The sequence below is a fragment of the Salvelinus sp. IW2-2015 genome, unplaced genomic scaffold, assembly GCF_002910315.2.
Source record: "Salvelinus sp. IW2-2015 unplaced genomic scaffold, ASM291031v2 Un_scaffold319, whole genome shotgun sequence".
NCBI classification, from domain to species: domain Eukaryota; kingdom Metazoa; phylum Chordata; class Actinopteri; order Salmoniformes; family Salmonidae; genus Salvelinus; species Salvelinus sp. IW2-2015.
Genome location: NW_019942538.1, coordinates 527,271 through 551,408, shown reverse-complemented (window position 1 = coordinate 551,408; position 24,138 = coordinate 527,271). Strand labels below are relative to the sequence as shown.

General features: G+C 42.4%; 1 protein-coding gene across 1 annotated transcript in view; it reads left to right on the top strand.

Annotated features, from left to right (window-relative positions):
• The window catches only part of LOC112068237 (protein tyrosine phosphatase receptor type U), a 276,274-nt gene that overhangs the window by 140,837 nt on the left and 111,299 nt on the right, over positions 1-24,138 (top strand). Inside the window, exons 10-11 of the mRNA XM_070438079.1 lie at positions 1,808-1,910; positions 2,086-2,359. Of these exons, the coding sequence (XP_070294180.1) occupies positions 1,808-1,910; positions 2,086-2,359 (377 nt within the window). The remainder of the gene's footprint in view (positions 1-1,807; positions 1,911-2,085; positions 2,360-24,138) is intronic.

Here is a 24,138-nt window from a genome sequence, read left to right as displayed (position 1 = left end):
TGTACAATGACATTCTAGACGATTCTGTGCTTCCAACTTTGTGGCAACAGTTTGGGGAAGGCCCTTTCCTGTTTCAGCATGACAATGCCCCCGTGCACAACGTGAGGTCCATATAGAAATGGTTTGTCAAGATTGGTGTGGAAGAACTTGACTGGCCTGCATAGAGCCCTGACCTCAACCCCATCAAACACCTTTGGGAAGAATTGGAATGCCGACTGCCAGCCAGGCCTAATCACCCAACATCAGTATCCGACCTCACTGATGCTCATGGCTGAATGGAAGTCCCCGCAGAAATGTTCCAACATCTAGTGGAAAGTTCTCCCAGAGGAGTGGAGGCTGTACTACCACTCCCATCCTCTCAAAAGGAGTGACACCCTTTCATCGCACACAACAAAGCACAAAGAGCAGAGGGGAAACAACGGTTGTTATTTGTAAGGATAGATGCAGTGCTATCTTCATGGGACCATGCAGCATCTCCCAGCTGAGAGAGAGACAGACTCTGAGCTTATTACTGAAGAAGGAAATCCATCCCTGTTGTTCTATTCACTTTTAATGATGCATGTTTCCCTGTGTAAAAAGGCAGGAATAAAAACACCTCAGAGGAAACCTCAATACAGCTCTCTCTCTCTTTCGCTCTCTCGCTCGCTCTCTCTCTCTCTCTCTCTTTCTCTCAGTGGGTGTATGAGTGTGTCTCCATGCAAAGGAGAGTACTGAGAGTTCTTTAATTATAGATATACTGCTTAATCACTCCTTGGCGGCTGTACGTCAGACAGGGACCTGCTGGTACGTGGCCAGAGAGAGAGTCCAAAAGCCCTTATGTATCATCCTTCCCCTCAGAACAGCAGAACATTCACATGTACTGAGCATCTCTCATTGCTACACTGACAACTATAGCTTATAGCGCCTATAACGAACTCCACATAATGTGCGTGCACCCCTGCTAAGACAGCTACAGAGCCTGCCATCTAGTCTACAGTCTTCCAGAGTGAACTACCACAGAACACACAATGAACTGAACACAACCCTCAAGCTAATTCTTACTTTATCTCCATTGAGCTTACCCCAATAAAGCCCCTCAAAACCTACTCCCAACCGACCAACACCTTGCTGACAACAAACACCTCACAGACTCTTCATAGCACGCTAGAGCTTTTATATTACGTGTGAATAAAATAAGCACACACTTATTAAACGCCTCGGTTTATTTCAGCTAGTTGCTATTTTCCAAACCCAATTTTTTTACACCATAATTGTTGATTCCTCCGTAATAGTTTGCCTTTCCTCCCCATCACTAATTGACTAGGGATATTATAGACACGCCGTGCAGAAGGAGGCATCTCCTGGGAGAAACGCAGCTTTGGCCAAATCCCTTTAAATGAGAAGCTCCTACTATTTGTCCTGCATTTCCATGACTTTTAATTGCACTCGGTATCCAAGACAACCAGAACATAGGGACATTGGGGAGGGACATTTCTGTGCGAACGGGACTCACAAGAGTCAATGGGGCTGCAGACCTTTTATGAGAGAATAGGGAAAGAGGCTGTATGTTTATTAGATAGGATGTGTGGATGGACACAGCTCAGCTGCTTTTAAAGGGGACTGATGAAGGATGTGTCTGTGTGCATTCGTGTATGTCTGCGTGTGTGTGTGAGTGTGTGGTTTGAGAGTATGTGTGTGTTAAAGTGTGTGTAAGAGCATGTGTATAAGTACGTGTGTGTGCTTATGTATATTATCTTGTTTATTACAAGGACAGTCTAATTGCAATATAATATAACTGTGTCTGTACTCCTGTGCTCTGTCTCCTCAGCTCCTATGTTTGACTATGGAGACATGCCGTCCCCTCTGAGTGAAACAGAGAGCACGATCACTGTGTTGCTTCGCCCCGCCCTGGGCAGGGGAGCACCCGTCAGGTGAGAACACAACAGACACACAGATTTGATTTGATATATAAGATTTATAGACGTTAGCTGTCACATTTACAGCACATACATAGTATTTGCCAATGCCCCTATATGATCAAACTTAAAGAGAAACATCTTACAATAATTTTTACCAACCTCTTGTATTGTGCTCTGTGTCCACCAGTACGTACCAGGTTGTGGTAGAGGAGGAGAGTGGCAGGAAGGTGAAGAGGGAACTGGGGGTTCAGGACTGTTTCCCTCTGCCTATGTCCCATGGGGAGGCCCAAGCCAGAGGGACCCCCCACTACTACACGGCCGAGCTGCCTCCCAGCAGCCTGCCTGAAGCCAGCCCCTTCACAGTGGGGGACAACCACACCTACAATGGCTACTGGAACACCCCGCTGGACCCCCGCAAGAGCTACCTCGTCTACTTCCAGGCCATGAGCAACTTCAGAGGGGTGAGTACAGGGCTTGAAGAAGGCTGTGGCTGATTTCCAGATCAACCACTAGCCCCTAGGCGATCTGAGAGTATGGGTAGGTAAGCAAAAGGTCGTTATCAATTAAATGTCACAATACAGTTTAGAGCGTTTGATTTTGCTGCTGGGAGACCCCCTGCTTGTTTAAAAGCATTGACAACTACCTGACGTTTTCAAGGGATTTTTAAATAAATGTTGTAACTATTTGGTTTTAATATCATCACCTCTTGAAGAGCATAGTCAGAGCTATACATTTCCGATTATTTTACATTTAGCTCTATGATCAGAATTATACGACAAGTAACTCATGCTTTTCATGATCAGTAAACATCATGTACTATATTCAGATACGTGAGGGTAACCTATCCAAATAGCTAGCTAGCTACGCAAACAACGTGTCATTTAGCTTGCTTCATCAGAGATTAGGCTTTTGGAAAGAGTTTGGCATGGGCAAATCACTTGTCAGAAAATGCAAGAGACACGGCGTGGCTAATCTCAGTGCGAAGGCTCCCGGTGAGAGTAGTAGTCCAATGGAGCTCTTATGTTAAAAAAATGCCCAATGCCCAATGCCATTAAAAAAATGCCCAATGCCATCATGCACTGATTATAAAACACTTCTTAAAAAAATAAAATAAATGTGTTTATAAATTTTACCCCTTTTTAAAGCGGATGTTGTTTTAAAAAAATTATCGTTTTTTGTCGGACTGCTGTCATCACCACTATAGATGGCAAGCAAATCAAACAATATTTGGATATAGCCATCTAGTTTATCCCCTGAAAGTTTGTTTGTTAACTAGCCATATTGAAGAGATCTGTTATTAGCTAGCAAACCAATTTAACGTGGTCCATCAATCAATGTAGCCTATCATGGCTGTCAGCAGCAAGCATGATTAAACACTCTTAACAACAATGTTGAAAAGGGGATCATGTTAGCTAACTTCGCTAGGTTGGAGAAAAAAGTACACTATGTCTACCTACCACAATGTTTAGCCAACTGTGTAAAGTTTCTACCGGTATCTTGCAAACTAAACATTATAATATCAGCTAACAGTACATTGGCAAATGCACCCCTCTGCTGCTTGACAGGCAGAGCCCACAAAAGATGGGAAATTAACCTAAACCACTCACACTTGTCAGGTAAAGCTCACATTTATTTTATATATCACTCAAATATTCAATTAATGGTGGCCATTATTGAGAGATGTTATGAGGCTACCATCACATATCAGAAATAACATGAACAATTGATGTTTACTGATCATTACTGATTGTTTTGCAGGGAATAATCTGAAATGTGGAGTTCTGACTATGCTCGTCAAGAGGTGATGATGTTACAACTAAATAGTTAACATTTATTTAAAATTCCCTTGAAAATGGCACGCAGTTGTCAATGGTTTTAGAGGAGCTGGGGTCTCCTTGCCCCCCAGCAGGCAAATCGAACGCTCTGCACATTTTTGAGACATTTTATTGAGACAACCGATATGATAATTGCTTCTGTTGCTAATTGGCTGGGAGGAAATTTTGCCCAATTGCTTATCAATCCATTTCAGATCTACAGGAGTGCCCAGGGAGTAGGGGCAATGTATAATGCAATATGTAATGCTGAATTGGTGTTGGTTTATGAAAATGTAGTATTTTTATAACTTCCATTGTCCTCCAGTCCAGTACAGTGCCTTCGGAAAGTATTCAGACCCCTTCACTTTTTCCACATTTTGTTACGTTACAGCTTTATTCTAAAATTGATTAAATAAAGCAAAATCCTCAGCAATCTACACACAATACCCCATAATGACAAAGCATAAACAGGTTTTTAGAAATTTTGGGACATTTATTAAAAGACCCTTCGCTATGAGAAATTTTGCTCAGGTACATCCTGTTTCCATTGATCATCCTTGAGATGTTTCTACAACTTGATTGTAGTCCACCTGTGGTAAAATCAATTCATTGGACATGATTTGGAAAGGCACACACCTGTCTATATAAGGTCCCACAGTTGACAGTGCATGTCAGAGCAAAAACCAAGCCATGAGGTCGAAGGAATTGTCCATAGAGCTCCGAGACAGGATTCTGTCAAGGCACAGATCTGGGAAAGGGTACCAAAACAATTCTCCAGCCTTGAAGGTCCCCAAGACCACAGTGGCCTCCATCATTCTTAAATGGAAGAAGTTTGGAACCAGCAAGACTCTTCCTAGAGCTGGCCGTCTGGCCAAACTGAGCAATCGGGGGAGAAGGGCCTTGGTCAGGGAGGTGACCAAGAACCCGATGGTCATTCTGACAGAGCTCCAGAGTTCCTCTGCAGCACTCCACCAATCAGGCCTTTATGGGTAGAGTGGCCAGACTGAAGGCACTCCTCAGTAAAAGGCACATGACAGCCCGCTTAGAGTTTGCCAAAAGGCACCTAAAGACTTTGACCATGAGAAACAAGATTCTCTGGTCTGATGAAACCAATATTGAACTCTTTGGCCAGAATGCCAAGCGTCACGTCTGGAGGAAACCTGGCACCATCCCTACGGTGAAGCATGGTGGTGGCAGCATCATGCTGTGGGGATGTTTTTCAGAGACTGGGACTGGGAGGCTAGTCAGGATCGAGGCAAAGATGGACGGAGCAAAGGAAAGAGAGATGCTTGATGAAATCCTGTTCCAGAGCGCTCAGGACCTCAGAATGGGGTGAAGGTTCACCTTCCAACAGGACAACGACCCTAAGCACACAGCCAAGACAACGCAGGAGTGGCTTCGGGACTTGAACCTGATCGAAAATCTCTGGAGAGACCTGAAAATAGCTGTGCAGCAACGCTCCCCATCCAACCTGACAGCGCTTGAGAGGATCTGCAGGAGCATGAGAGAAGCTCCCCATATACAGGTGTCAAATCAAATATTGAGCTTGTAGCGTCATACCCAAGAAGACTCGAGGCTGTAATCGCTGCCAAAGTTCCTTTAACAAAGTACTGAGTAAAGGGTCTAAATACTTACAGTATGTAAATGTGATTTTTTTTTGCTTTATAAATTTAATTATAAAAACCTGTTTTTGCTTTGTCATGATGGGGTATTGTGTGTAGATTGATGTTTTTTTTATTTTTATATACATGTGGAAAAAGTCAAGGGGTTGAATACTTTCCGAAGGCACTGTATATCTCCCATAATGTATGCCAGGCTTGAAAGAGCAGGGGAAATTACCTCCTTTAGGCTTGTACCCCATGTGAAAATATTTGTGGCGTGAAATGCGCTTGTTGGAAGGGAATGCCTGGATTGGCATGGTCCCTAGCTGGAATCCATGTTACTGAACGTGTCCAGTGCTTTGATTCGATGCACAGCATTCAAAGGGTGTCAAGGACAGGGAATTTCTTGTGCGCATTACTTCCAGCTTGTAAATCTGTGATTAGCTGGTACTCTTCCCCCCCCCCCCCCCCACATTATCCCCCTTCCATTCTCTGTCCTTTCCCTCTCACTCTTTCCATCCCTCTGCTACTGGCCTTATCCTCCATTCCCTCCATTCTTCTCCTCTATCTACTCCATTTTCCTCTCTTTTATTCCAAATCAGTGGAGACTCATTAAACCCTGTGACTAATAGGATTCTCAGTAGAGGAAGATCCTGATCCAGCAGGGCTTTATTCCAGACCACCATCCTCTGTTCCTGTTCTCTCACTCCACTGCTCCTCTCCTGCCCAAAGAAAGCTGCAGCAGTCCCAATCATACACCAAGGAAGCCCCATTATCAGTCCAAACTGCCATTACAGGATCACCCCGCTACCTGGCAGAGACAATTACTTAGGGATAATTGGACACAGGTGCAGATGATCAGAGATAGAAATGTTCCGTTTAAATATTCAGAGAGCGGGGCAAGGCTTTTCTTTGCAAATCTCTGGTTAGCATGATATGGTAGGTTACCTTTGTTATTGTAGAGTATTTTAGGTGGAAGTCTGATAAATGGGTGCATTCTAGTCTTGGGCCCAGAGCAAAGCAGCTCTTCCTCCAGCGGTGGCGGTGGTGGGTTTTTCCTGCCCAGTGGAGAAATGCTAGGGGCAGTGCAGCGTGAGCAGTTCACACAACTGGGTTAATAAGCGGCAGGATTAGACAGTGTAGCATCTGACTTTACCGGCGGATGGGATTAGGGCTTTGTTTTGGCTGGGAGCGGGCGGGACAGACTCCAGCGCTGGGAGCGGGCGGGACAACGGAGGCAACGTGCCCGATCACAAGGCCCAGCCCTAAGTCCCCAGGTGGCTCTGCCAGCCAAGGCCATTCTGGCAACAAGGGTATACATTAGTTACACAGTCAGGCGATCCCTATACCAGTTCCAGGTCTCTCCCCATGGGCACAGAGAATCCACACTCCCTTCATGCCAGATCACATTCTTGGGCTTATATACCCTTCATACAGAGGAAAGGGGGTAGAGAGTTCATGTACAGTCGTGTCCAAAAGTTTTGAGCATGACACATATACATTTTCACAAAGTTTGCTGCTTCAGTGTCTTTAGATATTTTTGTCAGATGGTACTATGGAATACTATGGAATACATAAGTGTCAAAGGCTTTTATTGACAATTACATGAAGTTGATGCAAAGAGTCAATATTTGCAATGTTGACCCTTCTTTTTCAAGACCTCTGCAATCCGCCCTGGCATGCTGTCAATTAACTTCCTGATTGATGGCAGCCCATTCTTGCATAATCAATGCTTGGAGTTTGTCAGAATTTGTGGGTTTTTGTTTGTCCACCCGCCTCTTGAGGATTGACTACAAGTTCTCAATGGGATTAAGGTCTGGTGAGTTTCCTGGCCATGGACCAAAATTGTGGATGTTTTGTTCCCCGTGCTGCTTAATTATGACTTTTGCCTTATGGCAAGGTGCTCCATCATGCTGGAAAAGGCATTGTTCATCACCAAACTGTTCCTGGATGGTTGGGAGAAGTTGCTCTCGGAGGATGTGTTGGTACCATTCTTTATTTATGGCTGTGTTCTTAGGCAAAATTGTGAGTGAGCCCACTCCCTTGGCTGAGAAGCAACCCCACACATGAATGGTCTCAGGATGCTTTACTGTTGGCATAACACAGGACTGATGGTAGCGTCCGGACAAGCTTTTTTCCGGATGCCCCAAACAATCGGAAAGGGGATTCATCAGAGAAAATGACTTTACCCCAGTCCTCAGCAGTCCAATCCCTGTACCTTTTGCAGAATATCAGTCTGTCCCTGATGTTTTTACTGGAGAGAAGTGGCTTCTTTGCTGCCCTTCTTGACACCAGGCCATCCTCCAAAAGTCTTCGCTTCACTGTGCGTGCAGATGCACTCACACCTGRCTGCTGCCATTCCTGAGCAAGCTCTGTACTGGTGGTGCCCCGATCCCGCAGCTGAATCAACTTTAGGAGACGGTCCTGGCACTTGCTGGACTTTCTTAGGCGCCCTGAAGCCTTTTCACAACAATTGAACCAATCTCCTTGAAGTTCTTGATGATCCGATAAATGGTTGATTGATGTGCAATCTTACTGGCAGCAATATCCTTGCCTGTGAAGCCCTTTTTGTGCAAAGCAATGAGGATGGCATGTGTTTCCTTGCAGTTAACCATGGCTGACATAGGAATAACAATGATTCCAAGCACCACCCTCCTTTTGAAGCTTCCAGTCTGTTATTCGAACTCAATCAGCATGACAGAGTGATCTCCAGCCTTGTCCTCGTCAACACTCACACCTGTGTTAACGAGAGAATCACTGACATGATGTCAGCTGGTCTTTTTGTGGCATGGTTGAAATGCAGTGGAAATGTTTTTTGGGGATTCAGTTCATTTGCATGGCAAAGAGGGACTTTGCAATTAATTGCAATTCATCTGATCACTCTTCATAACATTCTGGAATATTTGCAAATTGCCATCATACAAACGGAGGCAGCAGACATTGTGAAATTAATATTTGTGTCATTCTCAAAACTTTTGGCCACGACTGTACACTCTTAGAAGTCAAGGAGACTGGAAGAAGCATTTGGGGTTCTAAAAATTGTCACACAGGGGGAACCTTTCACATGGTAACCTATTCTAATATAATATTAACATTGCTGATTACATATAGAGCCATGAGAGTCATCCGAATGCAATTATATAGTAATAAAGTGGTAACTATTCCAACATTTGGATTTGCATAGGGTCAACCTGTTACAGCTAGACAACATCCGGTGAAATTGCAGAGCGCGAAATTCAAATTAAATTATTCGAAATATTTAACTTTCATAAAATCACAAGTGCAATACACCAAAATAAAGCTTAACTTCCTGTTAATCCAGCCACCGTGTCAGCTTTCAAAAAGGCTTTACGGCGAAAGCAAACCATGCAATTATCTGAGGACAGCGCCCCATCATACAAACACATGAAAATCATATTTCAACCAAGCAGGTGCCACACGAAAGTTAAAAAAAACGATACTATTCATGCCTTACCTTTGAAGATCTTCTTCTGTTGGCACTCCAATATGTCCCAGAAACATCACAAATGGTCATTTTGTTCGATAAATTCCTTCTTTATGTCCCCAAAATGTCAATTTATTTGGCGCGTTTGATTCAGAAATACACCGGTTCCAACTCGCCCAACATGACTACAAATGATCTAATAAGTTACCTGTAAACTTGGTCCAAACATTTCAAACAACTTTCTTAATCCAACTTTAGGTATCCTAAAACGTAAATAATCGATACAATTTAAGACGGAATATACTGTGTTCAATAGCAGATAAAATCTAAGTGGAGCGAGCTCCAGGTCGTGCGCACCAAACTGAAGAGTTCACTTGGCTTGACACTTAGAAAGTACAGCCGTACTTCTTCATTTCTCAAAGGAAAAACATCAACCAATTTATAAAGATTGTTGACATCTAGTGGAAGCCATAGGAACTGCATCCAGGTGCCTCACAAATCTAGTTACCCATACAAAACAAATAGAAAACACAGTGACCTCAACAAAAAAAAAATCCTGGATGGTTTATCCTCTGGGTTTTGCCTGCCAAATAAGTTATGTTATACTCACAGACATTTTCTTTACAGTTTTAGAAACTTTAGAGTGATTTCTACCCAAATCTACCAATTATATGCATATCCTAGCTTCTGGGCCTGAGTAGCAGGCAGTTTACTTTGGGCACGCTTTTCATCCGGACGTGAAAATACTGCCCCCTATCCCAAAGAGGTTATTAAGGAACTCATACACGTCTGTAATCCTCATTGAACCTACAAAACTGTCAGTTTTCAACCTTAATATTTATTCTCACAGGTGGCCAACAATAACTATCTGAAAGCCACACCCTTAGTAAGCCACGCCCCCAGTATTCTCATCTGACCTGCTGGGTCATATCTTAATAACCCAGCATCAATAACTCAGTGTCAACAACCCAACCTGGCTTTTTTTAAAGAAAACAACCCAACTAAGTGACCCAATATCTGCAACCCAGCAACTGGGTCATCCAAACAACCAAGCATTTTTAAGAGTGTAGGAAAGGTTGAAGATTTAAGCCAACACCTAATTTTTTATTTATTATGGATCCCCATTAGCTGGTGCCAAGGTAGCAGCTACTCTTCATGGGGTCCAAACACATTAAAGCACTTACATTACATATAAAACAAAGTACATCATATAACATTAATACACCACACAAAATGTATAATACCACCATACAACAGTATTAAAGGGAAAGTGAAAAGGGGATAGGATACTATAATGTATTATAATGTATGCGTATGTCTGTACCTTTGTATCTCTTCACAGTCCCCGCTGTTCCATAAGGTGTTTTTTTTACCTGTTTTTTAAATCTGAATCTACTACTTGTATCAGTTACCTGATGTGGAATAGAGTTCCCCATGTACTCATGGCTCTATGTAGTACTGTGCACCTCCCATAGTCTGTTCTGGACTTGGGGATTGTGAGGAGACCTCTGTTGGCATGTCTTGTGGGGTATGCATGGGTGTCTAAGCTGTGTGCTAGTAGTTTAAACCGACAGCTTGGTACATTCAGCTTGTCAACACTTCTTATAAAAACAACACAGTTTATTTTTTTTATCAGGTATCGGCAGGATTCACTAAAACTCAAACAAACAAGGTAAATACGTCGTCACCAGTGGAAGGTCCTCCAATCTTGGTCGTTGGAGTCCGCTCTTTGTTGAAATCTTCAGTTTCTTTATTCCGGTAAACCTCCTTCTCCACTGTATGCTCAGTCTCACCAATAGCCTCCTCCTCATTCACCAAAGGAAAGACAAAGAAAGCAAACCCAGGGCGCGGTTAATTAGAGGCCCCTGATTGGTTTCATCTGTCTGCCGTTTAGTCTCTAATTACAACTGGAGACAGGTGTGGCTGTTCTGCTGCTGTCTGGCAGTGTCCCCTGAGCTGTCCATGGACCTGCATCTGGGGAATACTTCCCATTGCTGTCCGTGGTCCTGGCAGCCAGAAAACACAGAAACCTCGCAGGCACATACCGTCTATCCACCACACAACCCCTGAAACCTCTACAATATCATTAATGTTAGCTCTCCGTGTACTTTTAAGGGTCAGCCCTGCTTCCCTGTTCTGAGCCTACCGCAATTTTCCTAAATCCCTCTTTGTGGCACCTGGCCACACTACTGATCAGTAGTCTAGTTGCAGCAAAATTAGGGCCTGTAGGTCCTGCCTTGTTGATAGTGTTGTTAGGAAGGCAGAGCAGGGCTTTATTATGGACAGTCTTCTCCCCATCTTAGCTACTGTTGTATCAATATGTTTTGATCAACTTTATCAATTTCCACATTATTCATTACAAGATGTAGTTGAGGTTTAGGGTTTAGTGAATGATTTGTCGCAAATACAATGCGTTTAGTTTTGGAAATATTTAGAACTAACTTATTCCTTGCCACCCATTCTGAACCTAACTGCAGCTCTTTGTTAACTTTTTAGGGTTGCAATACCGTTAACGGGATCGATATGACAACAGCCAGTGAAAGTGCAGGGCGCCAAATTCAAACAACAGAAATCTCTTAATTAAAATTCCTCAAGCATACAAGTTTTTCACACCATTTTAAAGATACACTTCTTGTTAATCCCACCACAGTGTCCGATTTCAAAAAGGCTTTACAGCGAAAGCACCACAAACGATTGTTAGTTCACCGCCAAAACACAGCCATTTTTCCAGCCAAAGACAGGAGTCACAAAAAGCAGAAATAGAGATAAAATGAATCACTAACCTTTGATAATCTTCATCAGATGACACTCATAGGACATCATGTTACACAATACATATATGTTTTGTTCGATAAAGTTCATATTTATATCCAAAAACCTCAGTTTACATTGGCGCCATGTTCAGAAATGCCTCCAAAATATCCGGAGAAATTGCAGAGAGCCACATCAAATAACAGAAATACTCATCATAAACTTTGATGAAAGATACATGTTTTACATAGAATTAAAGATAAACTTGTTCTTAATGCAACCGCTGTGTCAGATTTCAAAAAAGCTTTACGGCAAAAGCACAATATTCAATCATCTGAGAACAGCGTTCAGCCACAAAAGGAAGCCCATACAGTTCCCCGCCAAATTGTGGAGTCAACAAAAGTCAAACATATGATTTATGTTATACTCACAGACATCATTCAAACAGTTTTAGAAACTTCAGAGTGTTTTCTATCCAATACTAATAATAATATGCATATTCTAGCTTTTAGGACTGAGTAGCAGGCAGTTTACTCTGGGCACCTTTTTATCCAAGCTACTCAATACTGCCCTCCAGTCCCAAAGAAGTTAAAGAACACCCTATCTGTTCTGTTAGACATGTAACTCTTTATCCACAGTATAGCAGAGGGTTTAAAGCCATAACAGATACGTTTTTCCAGCAGCAGACGATGATCGATAATGTCAAAAGCCGCACTGAAGTCTAACAAAACAGCCCCACAATCTTTTTATTATCAATTTCTCTCAGCCAATCATCAGTCATTTGTGTAAGTGCTGTGCTTGTTGAATGTCCTTCCCTATAAGTGTGCTGAAAGTCTGTTGTCAATTTGTTTACTGTAAAATATAATTTTACCAAGTGTTGTTAACATGCTGATTGGTCGGCAATTTGAGCCAGTAAAGGGGGCTTTACTATTCTTGGGTAGCGGACTTATGCTTCCCTCCAGGCCTGAGGCTCACACAGTCTCCTCTGAACAGTTATGATAATGAGGTTTTGTCTCTAGAGGCACCATTTAAGCCATGTGAGGTCACCGCATTTGTGGGGGGTGGAACAAAAGGGCATAAGGCATAATGAGCTGGGCATAAGGCATATTGAGCAGGGCTGGAGGCTCTACAGTGAAATAAGACAAAAATCACTAACCAGCAGTAGACAAGGCATATTGACATTAGGGAGAGGCATGTGTAGCCGAGTGATCATAGGGTCCAGGGCTAGCAGGCTAGCAGATGTGCCTCAGGGGGACGTCGCAACAGAAGAGCCTGTTGAAACCCCCTCGGACGGTTATATCGGCAGACCAGTCGTGATGGATCGGCGGGGCTCCGTGTCGGCAGCAAAGGGTCCAGGCCAATTGCCAAAAGAGGTATTGAAGCCAAGGAATTGTCTGATGGATCTCTTCGGCTAGCTTGGAGATGGGCCTAGCTCGAGGCTAGCTCCAGGCTAACTGGTGCTTGCTTCGGGACAGAGACGTTTGCCAGGAGTAGCCACTCGGATAGCAGCTAGCTAGCTGTGATGATCCGGAGTAAAGTTTCAGAGAAGCATTAGGAATGAATCCGGAGATGTGGCAGAGAAAAAGCAGTCCGATATGCTCTGGGTGTATATCGCGCTGTGCAGACTGGTAAGAATTGACCGGGCTGAGGCTGGCAGATGTCCGAGTTAACGGTGATGACCGTTAGCTGTGGCTAACTGACTACTAACTAGTAGCTAGTTGCTGACTAGCTTCTGTAGGGAGTGCCGGTTCTAAAGTATGAAAAATAGCATATCCATACCACATCGGGTGAGGCAGGTTGTATGTTCAGTCCGTAGATGGAAATTGAGATTAAAAATATAAAAAAAGATATACAAAATATATATGAAGAAAATCGATATATACATGGGACAAGACAAACAAAACAGACATCCGACTGCTGGCCATCTTGGGAGAAAAAAAAAACATCTTGCCAGAATGGTAATGCTAATTGAGCTGCACCCTCCAACCCCAGCCAGTCTCGGCTTGATTCCATCTCGGCTCAAAAATCTAATGGAAACAAGGCTTGTGAAACACTGTTGTATAGTCCAGCATATGTGAAAAAAGCCACTTATGTCTCTAATCCAGTCATTTGTCATACTTTTAGGATCTGGAACCAGATTAGGCTTAACATACCCACTGTATACATTGACAGCCCAATTTGCCTGAAACATGCTTTCCACCCTGCATTGGATGATATGGTGTTTTCACAGTGGAGGGAGAAGGGGCTCACAACAATTGGTAACTTATACAATGATGGTCAGTTAGCTTCATTTCAACAATTAAGGGTAAATTTAACATGCCAACAACACATTTTTTCAGATTCCTCCAAATCAGGAATTTCTTAAGGACACATATCCCACAGTATGACGTTAAGCCAAATAATCCTACATTAGATAGCCTGATCCAAACCCCATTCAAAAGGGTCGGCCTCTAGACTGTATGATGTGCTACAGGCCCACATATGGGTATCCACAGACACTATTAAAAGGGCTTGGGAACAAGAACTTGGTTCAGAAATCTCAAATGAGGACTGGGTAGAAGCTCTCAGATGAGGACTGGGTAGAAGCTCTCAGGAATATAAACCACAGTTCAGTGAATGCCAGACACAACCTTGTACAGTTTAAGGTGATACACAGGTTACATTACTCAAAAGTGAAACTGCATACAATATTCCCGGACACCTCACCACTGTGTGAGAGGTGCAAGCAGGATGAGGGGACGTTGACCCACTTATTTTGGACATGTCCTAAGTTACATGCTTACTGGGCTCTCATTTTTGATTACTTATCTAAAGCTTTTGATAGAGTTATAGCCCCAGACCCATTGATCGCTCTGTTTGGTACAGTTGATGGGAATAACCAGGAGGGGAAGTACTCTTTGTACTCTATTAGCTAAAAGGCTCATATTGCAATTTTGGAAATTGGAGACTGTACCTACCTTTGAAATGTGGGTACGGGATTTAGGAAATGTAATACATATGGAAAAGATTCGATACAATACCTCCAATAGAAGTCCAATGTTTTACTAAATAAGGCAGCCGATACTGGATAAATGGTCTAGTCCCTTTTTCATAAGTAGGTTGATGAAATGCTGTTACTCTGTGCTGCACTCCACTCAATACACTGCTTGTAATGACTATATGCTGTCTTCTTATATATGTACCACCTAATAGGATTTAGTTTTATTTTGTGTATGTGTGAGTTAAGTTTTGTGTTGTCCTCTAAATTGGCCATCCCATTCAACAGTACAATGAATGTCAATGTTTGTATCGCTGTCTTTTTTAATTTTTAATTTATTGGAAAATAATAAACATGTAATAAAAAAGAAAAAGAAAACGAAAAACGAGATTTAATGACTCCAACCTAAGTGTATGTAAACTTCCAACTTCAACTGTATCTTTATGTCCTCCTTTCTGACTGCTGATGCGCTCTGTGCAGGGAGTGAGGAACGTTGACAGGAGGCCTGCTCAATTAAAAGCCATGAAGGCATATCATTCTGTCGTATCCCAGGTAAACTTTTCCAGTTTAAAGTGAGGAAGGCCAAATCCCCCCTCTATCTTGTACTTACATAAATGCTTCTATGAAATTCTGGCTGCCTTGTTATCACATAAAAATGGAATTACTATTGAATCCAGTTTCGTAAAATAGCGTTGTGGTATGAAATTGGGTAGACATTGGAAGAGGTAAAGAAACCTGGGTAGGACAACCATTTTAATAGCGTTTATACGACCAACCAAGGAGATAGGCAGCGTTTTCCAAAAATCTATATTTTGTTTAAGCTGATAAATTGTCATGTCTCAATTCGTTTTCAATAACTGATCAAGTTTTCTTGTCACTACAATGCCAAGGCTTGTGAACGTGTCCATCACTGTTCTAAATGGGGTCGATTACAGAAATTGCATATCCACAGGCCGTGACATCGGCATCAATTCACTTTTTTGCCAGTTTATCTTGTAGCCAGAGAAGAAGCCGAATGTATTTATGAAGTTAAGTAAGGGGGGAATAGAAGTTTTAGGCTTGGATAAAAACAAAAGAGCATTGTCTGCATATAGGGACATTTTGTGCTGCGTGTCTTTTATTTTAACCGGAGCTATATCGACACATGCACGAATGAGAGTAGCATAGGGTTCCATGGCTATAGCGAAGAGAGAAGGCGAAATAGGGCACACCTGTCGGCAGCCCTTGAACAGGCAGAATGACTGCGACATTTCCTGACTGGTTACCACACATTGGGTGTGCATAAATTATTCTTATCCAATTAATAAATTCCTTTCCAAACCAGAAATGATCCAGAATCGACATCATATACTTCCACTCAATCTGATCAAACGCCTTTTCTGCAGTCAAGAGCAATTACCACTGCCTCAACTTTATGATCATGATATATTACGTTAAAAAGGCATCTCAAATTGTAGTATGCAGTTGAAGTCGGATGTTTACATACACCTTAGCCAAATACATTTAAACTCAGTTTTTTCACAATTCCTGACATTTAATCCTAATAAAAATTCCATGTCTTAGGTCAGTTAGGATCACCAATTTAATTTAAGAATGTGAAATGTCAGAATAATACTGGAGAGAATGATTTATTTCAGCTTTTATTTCTTTCATCACATTCCCAGTGGGTCAGAAGTTTACATACACTCAATTAGTATTTGGTAGCATTGCCTTTAAATTGTTTAACTTGGGTCAAACGTTGCGGGTAGCCTTCCACAAGCTTCCCACAATAAGTTGGGTGAATTTTGGCCCATTCCTCCTGACAGAGCTGGTGTAACTGAGTCAGGTTTATAGGCCTCCTTGCTCGGCACACGCTTTTTCACAAATGTTTAATAGGATTTAGGTCAGGGCTTTGTGATGGCCACTCCAATAATTAAGCAATTTTTCCACAACTTTGGAAGTATGCTTGGGGTCATTGTCCATTATCCACTTAATTTCCCAGCCTGATGATGCCATCTATTTTGTGAAGTGCACCAGGCCCTCCTGCAGAAAAGCACAACCACAACATGATGCTGCCATCCCCGTGCTTCACGGTTGGGATGTTGTTCTTCGGCTTGCAAGCCTCCCCCTTTTTCCTCCAAACATAACAATGGTCATTATGGCCAAACAGTTCTATTTTTGTTAATCAGACCAGAGGTCATTTCTCCAAAAAGTATGATCTTTGTCCCTATGTGCAGTTGCAAACCGTGATCTGGCTTTTTTATGGCGGTTTTGGAGCAGTGGCTTCTTCCTTGCTGAGCGGCCTTTCAGGTTATATCAATATAGGACCTGTTTTACTGTGGATATAGATACTTTTGTACCTGTTTCCTCCAGCATCTTCACAAGGTCCTTTGCTGTTGTTCTGGGATTGTCACGCCCTGGCCATAGAGAGGCTTTTATTCTCTATTTTGGTTAGGCCAGGGAGTGACTAGGGTGGGCATTCTAGTTTATTTATTTCTATGTTTTCTATTTCTTTGTGTTTGGCCGGGTGTGGTTCTCAATCAGAGGCAGCTGTCTATCGTTGTCTCTGATTGAGAACCATACTTAGGTAGCCCTTTTTTCCACCTGTCTTTGTGGGAAGTTGACTTTGTTTAGGGCACATAGCCTTTAGCTTCATGGTTTGTTTTTGTAGTATTTATTGTTCGGCTTCATTTTTATTAAATAAAAGAAAATGTACGCTCACCACGCTGCACCTTGGTCCTCTTCTTTTAACGGCCGTGACAGGGATTGATTTGCACTGTTCGCGCCAAAGTACGTTAATCTCTAGGAGACAGAACGCATCTCCTTCCTGAACGGTATGATGGCTGTGTGGTCCCATGGTGTTTATACTTGCGTACTATTGTTTGTACAGATGAAAGTGGTACCTTCAGGCGTTTGGAAACTGCTCCCAAGGATGAACCAGACTTGTGGAGGTCTACAATTGTTTTTCTGAGGTCTTGGCGGATTTCTTATGATTTTCTCATGATGTCAAGCAAGTAGACACTGAGTTTGAAGTTAAGCCTTGAAATACATCCACAGGTACACCTCCATTTGTCTCAAATTTTGTCAATTAGCCTATCGGAAGCTTTTAAAGCCATGACATAATTTTCTGGAATTTTCCAAGCTGTTTAAAGGCAGAGTCAACTTAGTGTATGTAAACTTCTGACCCACTGGAATTGTGATACAGTGAATTATAAGTGAAATAATCTGTCTGTAAACAATAGTTGGAAAAATGACTTGTTTCATGCACAAAGTAGATGTGCTAATCGACTTTCCAAAACTATAGTTTGTTCACAAGACATTTGTGGAGTGGTTGAAAAACGAGTTTTAATGACTCCAACCTAAGTGTATGTAAATTTCCGACTTCAACTGTAGCTCTGAGTAAAATTGCGCAAAGCATTTATTAATATCCTGCGGATCTGTTACTATTTTACCCTTCTTGCCTTTTATTTTGTGAGTAGCTCTAGATGCCTGTACATGCCTTAGCCGTCTTGCTAATCATTTATGTGGTTTGTCACCCAGTTCAAAATAACTTTGTTGCCTTCTAGCAAGTAAAGAGCCCACCCGTTTCGAAAAGATGGTATTGTATTCATATTTCAACTTTGTGATCTTCTCAAGGACTGCATTCGAGGAATTTGTCCTAAAAACGTTATCCTGTTCCCTAACTCTCTTTCAATTTCTCTCAGCCTAGTATTGGCGCGTTTATCTCTCTGATGTATAAGAAATAATCTATCCTCTAATCACAGCCTTTAAAGATTCCCAAAGGGTGGATTCGTCAACATCACTCGTGTCGTTAGCTCTGAGGAAAAAGTCAATCTGCTCCTTCAAATACTGACAACAAGTCTCATCTTTCAACAAGTATGCGTCTAAGCGCCACGGTCGCCGACCTTTCGACATGTTGTCGAGTTTCAGCACCATGGACAGAGGAGAGTTGTCCGTAATTAGAACAGGGTGATAGGTAACCGACACAGCTGCTGAAATTAGTTTGGAGTCCAACAAAAAAATGGTCAATTCTGGAATATGATTTATGAACTGCTGAAAAGAAAGAATAATCCCTGTCTGTTGGGTGCGTCAGTCTCCAAATATCGACAATGTTAAGGTTTGTCATCAATGTATTTAGACAGACACTGGCATTTGATTGTTGAAGTGACCTTGATAGCTGTTTATCTAAAAGATGATCTAACGTACAGTTAAAGTCACCTTCAGCAATAAAACTTGAATCTGAGATATTTGGTATGGCCTTAAATACCCTTTGAAAAAATTATGGGATCATCGAAGTTGGGTCCATATAAATTGACCAAGGTTATTGGTTTCAATTTCAGTGTACCGGCCACAATAATATACCGACCATTAGGATCTGAAATCGAGGATGAGTAAACGAAAGGAATGTTTTTCCTTATCAGGATTGCTATCCCTCTCGCTTTTGCATCAAAATTAGACTGGTATATCTGACCGATCCAGCCGACTCGTAGCTTGGCCTGAGTGGAGCGTTGAATATGAGTTTCTTGAAGAAGCACTATGTCAGCGCCCAGTGATTTAAGATGAGAAAAAACCTTAGCTCGTTTCACGACATGACCTAAGCCATTACACTTCCAGCTGACTATCTTTATTCCACCAGGTCTACTCTGTGCTCGGTGACTATGTGGCATTTCTTATTTTAGAGCAAATTGTTGCTGTCATACCAAACCCAAAAGAAAAACATCCTGCTGTGCGGGAGCTTGTCATGCCACCTGTATTAAATGCGAACATAAAACACAGACCTCATCCCCCCTCCTGTCCCTTTACTGAGTGACTTCCCCAAACTAAGCACTCCTTGGCTAACACACAAACCTTAGGGTGTCTAGACATACAGCTTGAACTAACTCGTCATCTATAGATTCTCCGCACATAAACAAATATTAAATAACACTTAACTCTCACGTTAGGGGGTGAGTGGCGCTAAAACATGATAGGCTAAACTATGCTATATAAGCCATAACATCTCACCCATATATAAGTCCCAATTTCTGATCTTCTGATCGAAAAGACATAGGCAGGAAATTCAAACGCATTCCTGGCCTGTATTTGGCAATTTAGCCGGTCGACACAGCCATTCTGTATTCTCAGCCAGGGAGCTTGCTTGACAAGAACAGATCGGCCTCTTTTGGGTTGTCAAACGTACGTGTTGGTCCATCGATTGTCACTTGTTGGCCGCCCTGCATTTCTTGAGCAACTCATCATACTCTTTCCGTTGGTTCCTCACCTCCAAAGTAAGATCTGGGTAGAAAGACATCCTGGCTCCGTTGTAGTTAAGGGGGAACTTTTGACTAGCCAGCTTGAGGATGAGATCCCTGGTCTCGGGATAGTGCAGCCGTGCGATGAATGGCCTTGGTGGCGCGCCCTTGGCCGGCTTCGTTGCCTGTAATCTGTGTGCGCGGTCCATCAGGATGGCCGTTTTGAAGTGTTCACTCCCCAGCAATGCCACTATCATCCCCGAGACCAATTCCGTGGGTTTTCCTTTCTCAGTGTCCTCCTGGATCCCAAATATTCGGATGTTCTGGCGTCTTGAATGCGACTCGAGCATTTCCAATCGGGCTTTCAGGGTTTTGTTGTCATTTTTTTTAACGTTGTACACTGTTTCTCTGTTTCACCCTGCCCTTAGTTACCTTCACAGTTTCAGTCAAAGTCCCAATACTCTTTGAGATATCAGCCAACCTTGTGTCAACCTTCTTGCTTAGTGAGTTTATAGCAGACAGTAGGTCACTTTGAGTAGGTTCTGTGGGGAAGTCTTGGGAGCTAGCATCTTCAGCTAACTCCTCGTGGGTCGGCGATGTTGAAATTGGTTCGTTGTCTATCTCCTTCAAATGATCTTGTTTGGTGCCCCCTTTTTTGGTGCCATACTGCCAGACAATGTTTGAAGTTATAGGTTGTGAGAGATGAAGATAAATATCAATTTATTTCAAAATTGAGAGGAGCTCTAACAAAGCACATCTACTCCATAGCACGCTCTCTAGCGCACCCCCTAAAACTTGTTATTCAACCACTCCACAAATTTCTTGATAACAAACTATAGTTTTGGCAAGTCGGTTAGGACATCTACTTTGCATGACACAAGTAATTTTTCCAACAATTGTTTACAGACAGATTATTTCACTTATAATTCACTGTATCACACTTCCAGTGGGTCAGAAGATTACATACTGTGCCTTTAAACAGCTTGGACAATTCCAGAAAATGATGTCATGGCTTTAGAAGCTTCTGATAGGCTAATTGACAGAATTTGAGTCAATTGGAGCTGTATGGCATCATGAGGATGGAAAAGTATGTGTATATATTGAAGAAACATCTCAAGACATCAGTCAGGAAGTTAAAGCTTGGTCGCAAATGGGTCTTCCAAATGGACAAAGACCCCAAGCATACTTCCGAAGTTGTGACAAAATGGTTTAAGGATAACAAAGTCAAGGTTTTGGAGTGGCCATCACAAAGCCCTGACCTCAATCCTATAGAAAATGTGTGGGCAGAACTGAAAAAGCGTGTGCGAGCAAGGAGGCCTACAAACCTAACTCAGTTTCACGAGCTCTGTCAGGAGTAATGGGCCAAAATTCACCCAACTTATTGTGGGAAGCTTATGGAAGGCTACCCGAAACGTTTGACCCAAGTTACACAATTTAAAGGCACTGCAACCAAATACTAATTGAGTGTATGTAAACTTCTGACCCACTGGGAATGTGATGAAAGAAATAAAAGCTGAAATAAATAATTCTCTCTACTATTATTCAGACAATACACATTCTTAAAGTAAAGTGGTGATCCTATTTTCACTAGGATTAAATGTCAGGAATTGTGAAAAACTGAGTTTAAAAGTATTTGGCTAAGTTGTATGTAAACTTCCGACTTCCAACTGTAGCTCTTCCGGCTCTGTATGGGGAGCTCTCGGTTGGCGCCGCAGTTTGAAAGTGTGTGCGCAATGCTGCAGAATACTTGTTTATTTTCAGCGTGCTTAGTTTGTAAAGTGTTTAACTCGATCATTGGTGTTTCCGCTCTAGGCCGTGGTTGTTATCTTTTGGGACCGAACCGATTATTGATCGCATGGATTAGTAGCAACACTGTTGCGAAGCTTTGACATACAAACCATCAGACGGACAGACAGTGCAACTGCAAGCCTGAAGTCAACAGCTAAGACCCCCCCCCTCTCCTTCTCTCCCTCTATCGCTCCAGTGCTTTCCACTGCAGAAGACTTTCTTTTTTTCAATGCGCTTCCCTTTGACGCTCAATGTCGCTGGACTATTATTGCCCTGCCAGACATATTTGGGTTGACATTTTATTAAAGGGAGGTTGCTTGCGAGTTTATTGTGTATTGTTATTTGAACTGTATTTGATGTGGTGTGGTCTATTGACTATTTTATTATTGCAATCCTCTAATGTTGATGACTGGGTCTTTCTCGTCAATGGTTTCTATGAAGTTGCCGTTAAATTGCTCCGCCATTATAGTATGAGGTATTATTAGTTGGGTTACCCCTGTGCTGTGGTGTGTGTTTTATATGGGGTGTCTTTTTCTCTCCACTGACTATCTGGCAAACCAGCTACACTCTAGGCAGTCTATTCAGCTGATGTGTGTGTGTCTGGTAGTGGTACTCCATCTATGCTACTCTTTTCCTTTCGTCAGGGTTAATACCTGCCTGGCTCCCGAGCAAAATCTTTATATTTACCCCTCTCTAACAATACCGCTACACTGTGTAATGTAAAGCCAGAAGAAGTCTATGGCAGGGTCACTCATGGGATATACATTGCCTTCGGAAAGTATTCAGACCCTTGACTTTTACACATTTGGTTATGTTACAGCCTTCTTCTAAAATGGATTAGCAATCTAGACCAATCCCCCATAATGACAAAATGAAACAGTTTTTAGAAATGTTTGCATATATATTAAAATAAAAAACAGATACATACAGTGGGGAGAACAAGTATTTGATACACTGACAATTTTGCAGGTTTTCCTACTTACAAAGCATGTAGAGGTCTGTAATTTTTTATCATAGGTACACTTCAACTGTGAGAGAGGAATCTAAAACAAAAATCCAGAAAATCACATTGTATGATTTTTAAGTAATTATTTGCATTTTATTGCATGACATAAGTATTTGATACATCAAGAAAAGCAGAACTGAAATTTGGTACAGAAACCTTAGTTTGCAATTACAGAGATAATACGTTTCCTGTAGTTCTTGACCAGGTTTGCACACACTGCAGCAGGGATTTTGGCCCCCCTCCTCATACAGACCTTCTCCAGATCCTTCAGGTTTCGGGCTGTCGCTGGGCAATACGGACTTTCGGCTCCCTCCAAAGATTTTCTATTGGGTTCAGGTCTGGAGACTGGCTAGGCCACTCCAGGACCTTGAGATGCTTCTTACGGAGCACTCCTTAGTTGCCCTGGCTGTGTGTTTCGGGTCGTTGTCATGCTGGAAGACCCAGCCACGACCCATCTTCAATGCTCTTACTGAGGGAAGGAGGTTGTTGGTCAAGATCTCGCGATACATGGCCCCATCCCATCCTCCCCTCAATACGGTGCAGTCGTCCTGTCCCTTTGCAGAAAAGCATCCCCAAAGAATGATGTTTCCACCTCCATGCTTCACGGTTGGGATGGGTGTTCTTGGGGTTGTACTCATCCTTCTATTCCTCCAAACACGGCGAGTGGAGTTTAGAGCAAAAAGCTCTATTTTTGTCTCATCAGACCAAAATGACCTTCTGCCCATTCCTCCTCTGGATCATCCAGAGGTCATTGGCAAACTTCAAGACGGGCCTGGACATGCGGCTTGAGCAGGGGGACCTTGCGTGCGCTGCAGGATTTTAATCCATGACGGCGTAGTGTGTTACTAATGGTTTTCTTTGAGACCTGTGGTCCCAGCTCTCTTCAGGTCATTGACCAGTCCTGCCGTGTAGTTTGGGCTGATCCCTCACATTTCTCATGATCATTGATGCCCCACGAGGTGAGATCTTGCATGGAGCCCCAGACCGAGGGTGATTGACCGTCATCTTGAACTTCTTCCATTTCCTAATAATTGTGCCAACAGTTGTTGCCTTCTCACCAAGCTGCTTGGCTATTGTCCTGTAGCCCATCCAGCCTTGTACAGGTCTACAATTTATCCCTGATGTCCTTACACAGCTTCTGGTTTGGCCATTGTGGAGAGGTTGGAGTCTGTTTGATTGAGTGTGTGGCAGGTGTCTTTTATACAGGTAACGAGTTCAAACAGGTGCAGTTAATACAGGTAATGAGTGGAGAACAGGAGGGCTTCTTAAAGAAAAACTAACAGGTCTGTGAGAGCCGGAATTCTTACTGGTTGGTAGGTGATCAAATACTTATGTCATGCAATAAAATGCAAATTAATTACTTAAAAATCATACAATGTGATTTTCTGGATTTTTGTTTTAGATTCCGTCTCTCACAGTTGAAGTGTACCTATGATAAAAATGACAGACCTCTACATGCTTTGTAAGTAGGAAAACCTGCAAAATCGGCAGTGTATCAAATACTTGTTCTCCCCACTGTATGTATTCAGACTTTATGCTGTGAGACTCTAAATTGAACTCAGGTGCATCCTGTTTCCTTTTATCATCCTTGAGATGTTTCTACAACTTGATTGGAGTCCACCTATGGTAAATTCAGTTGATTGGACAT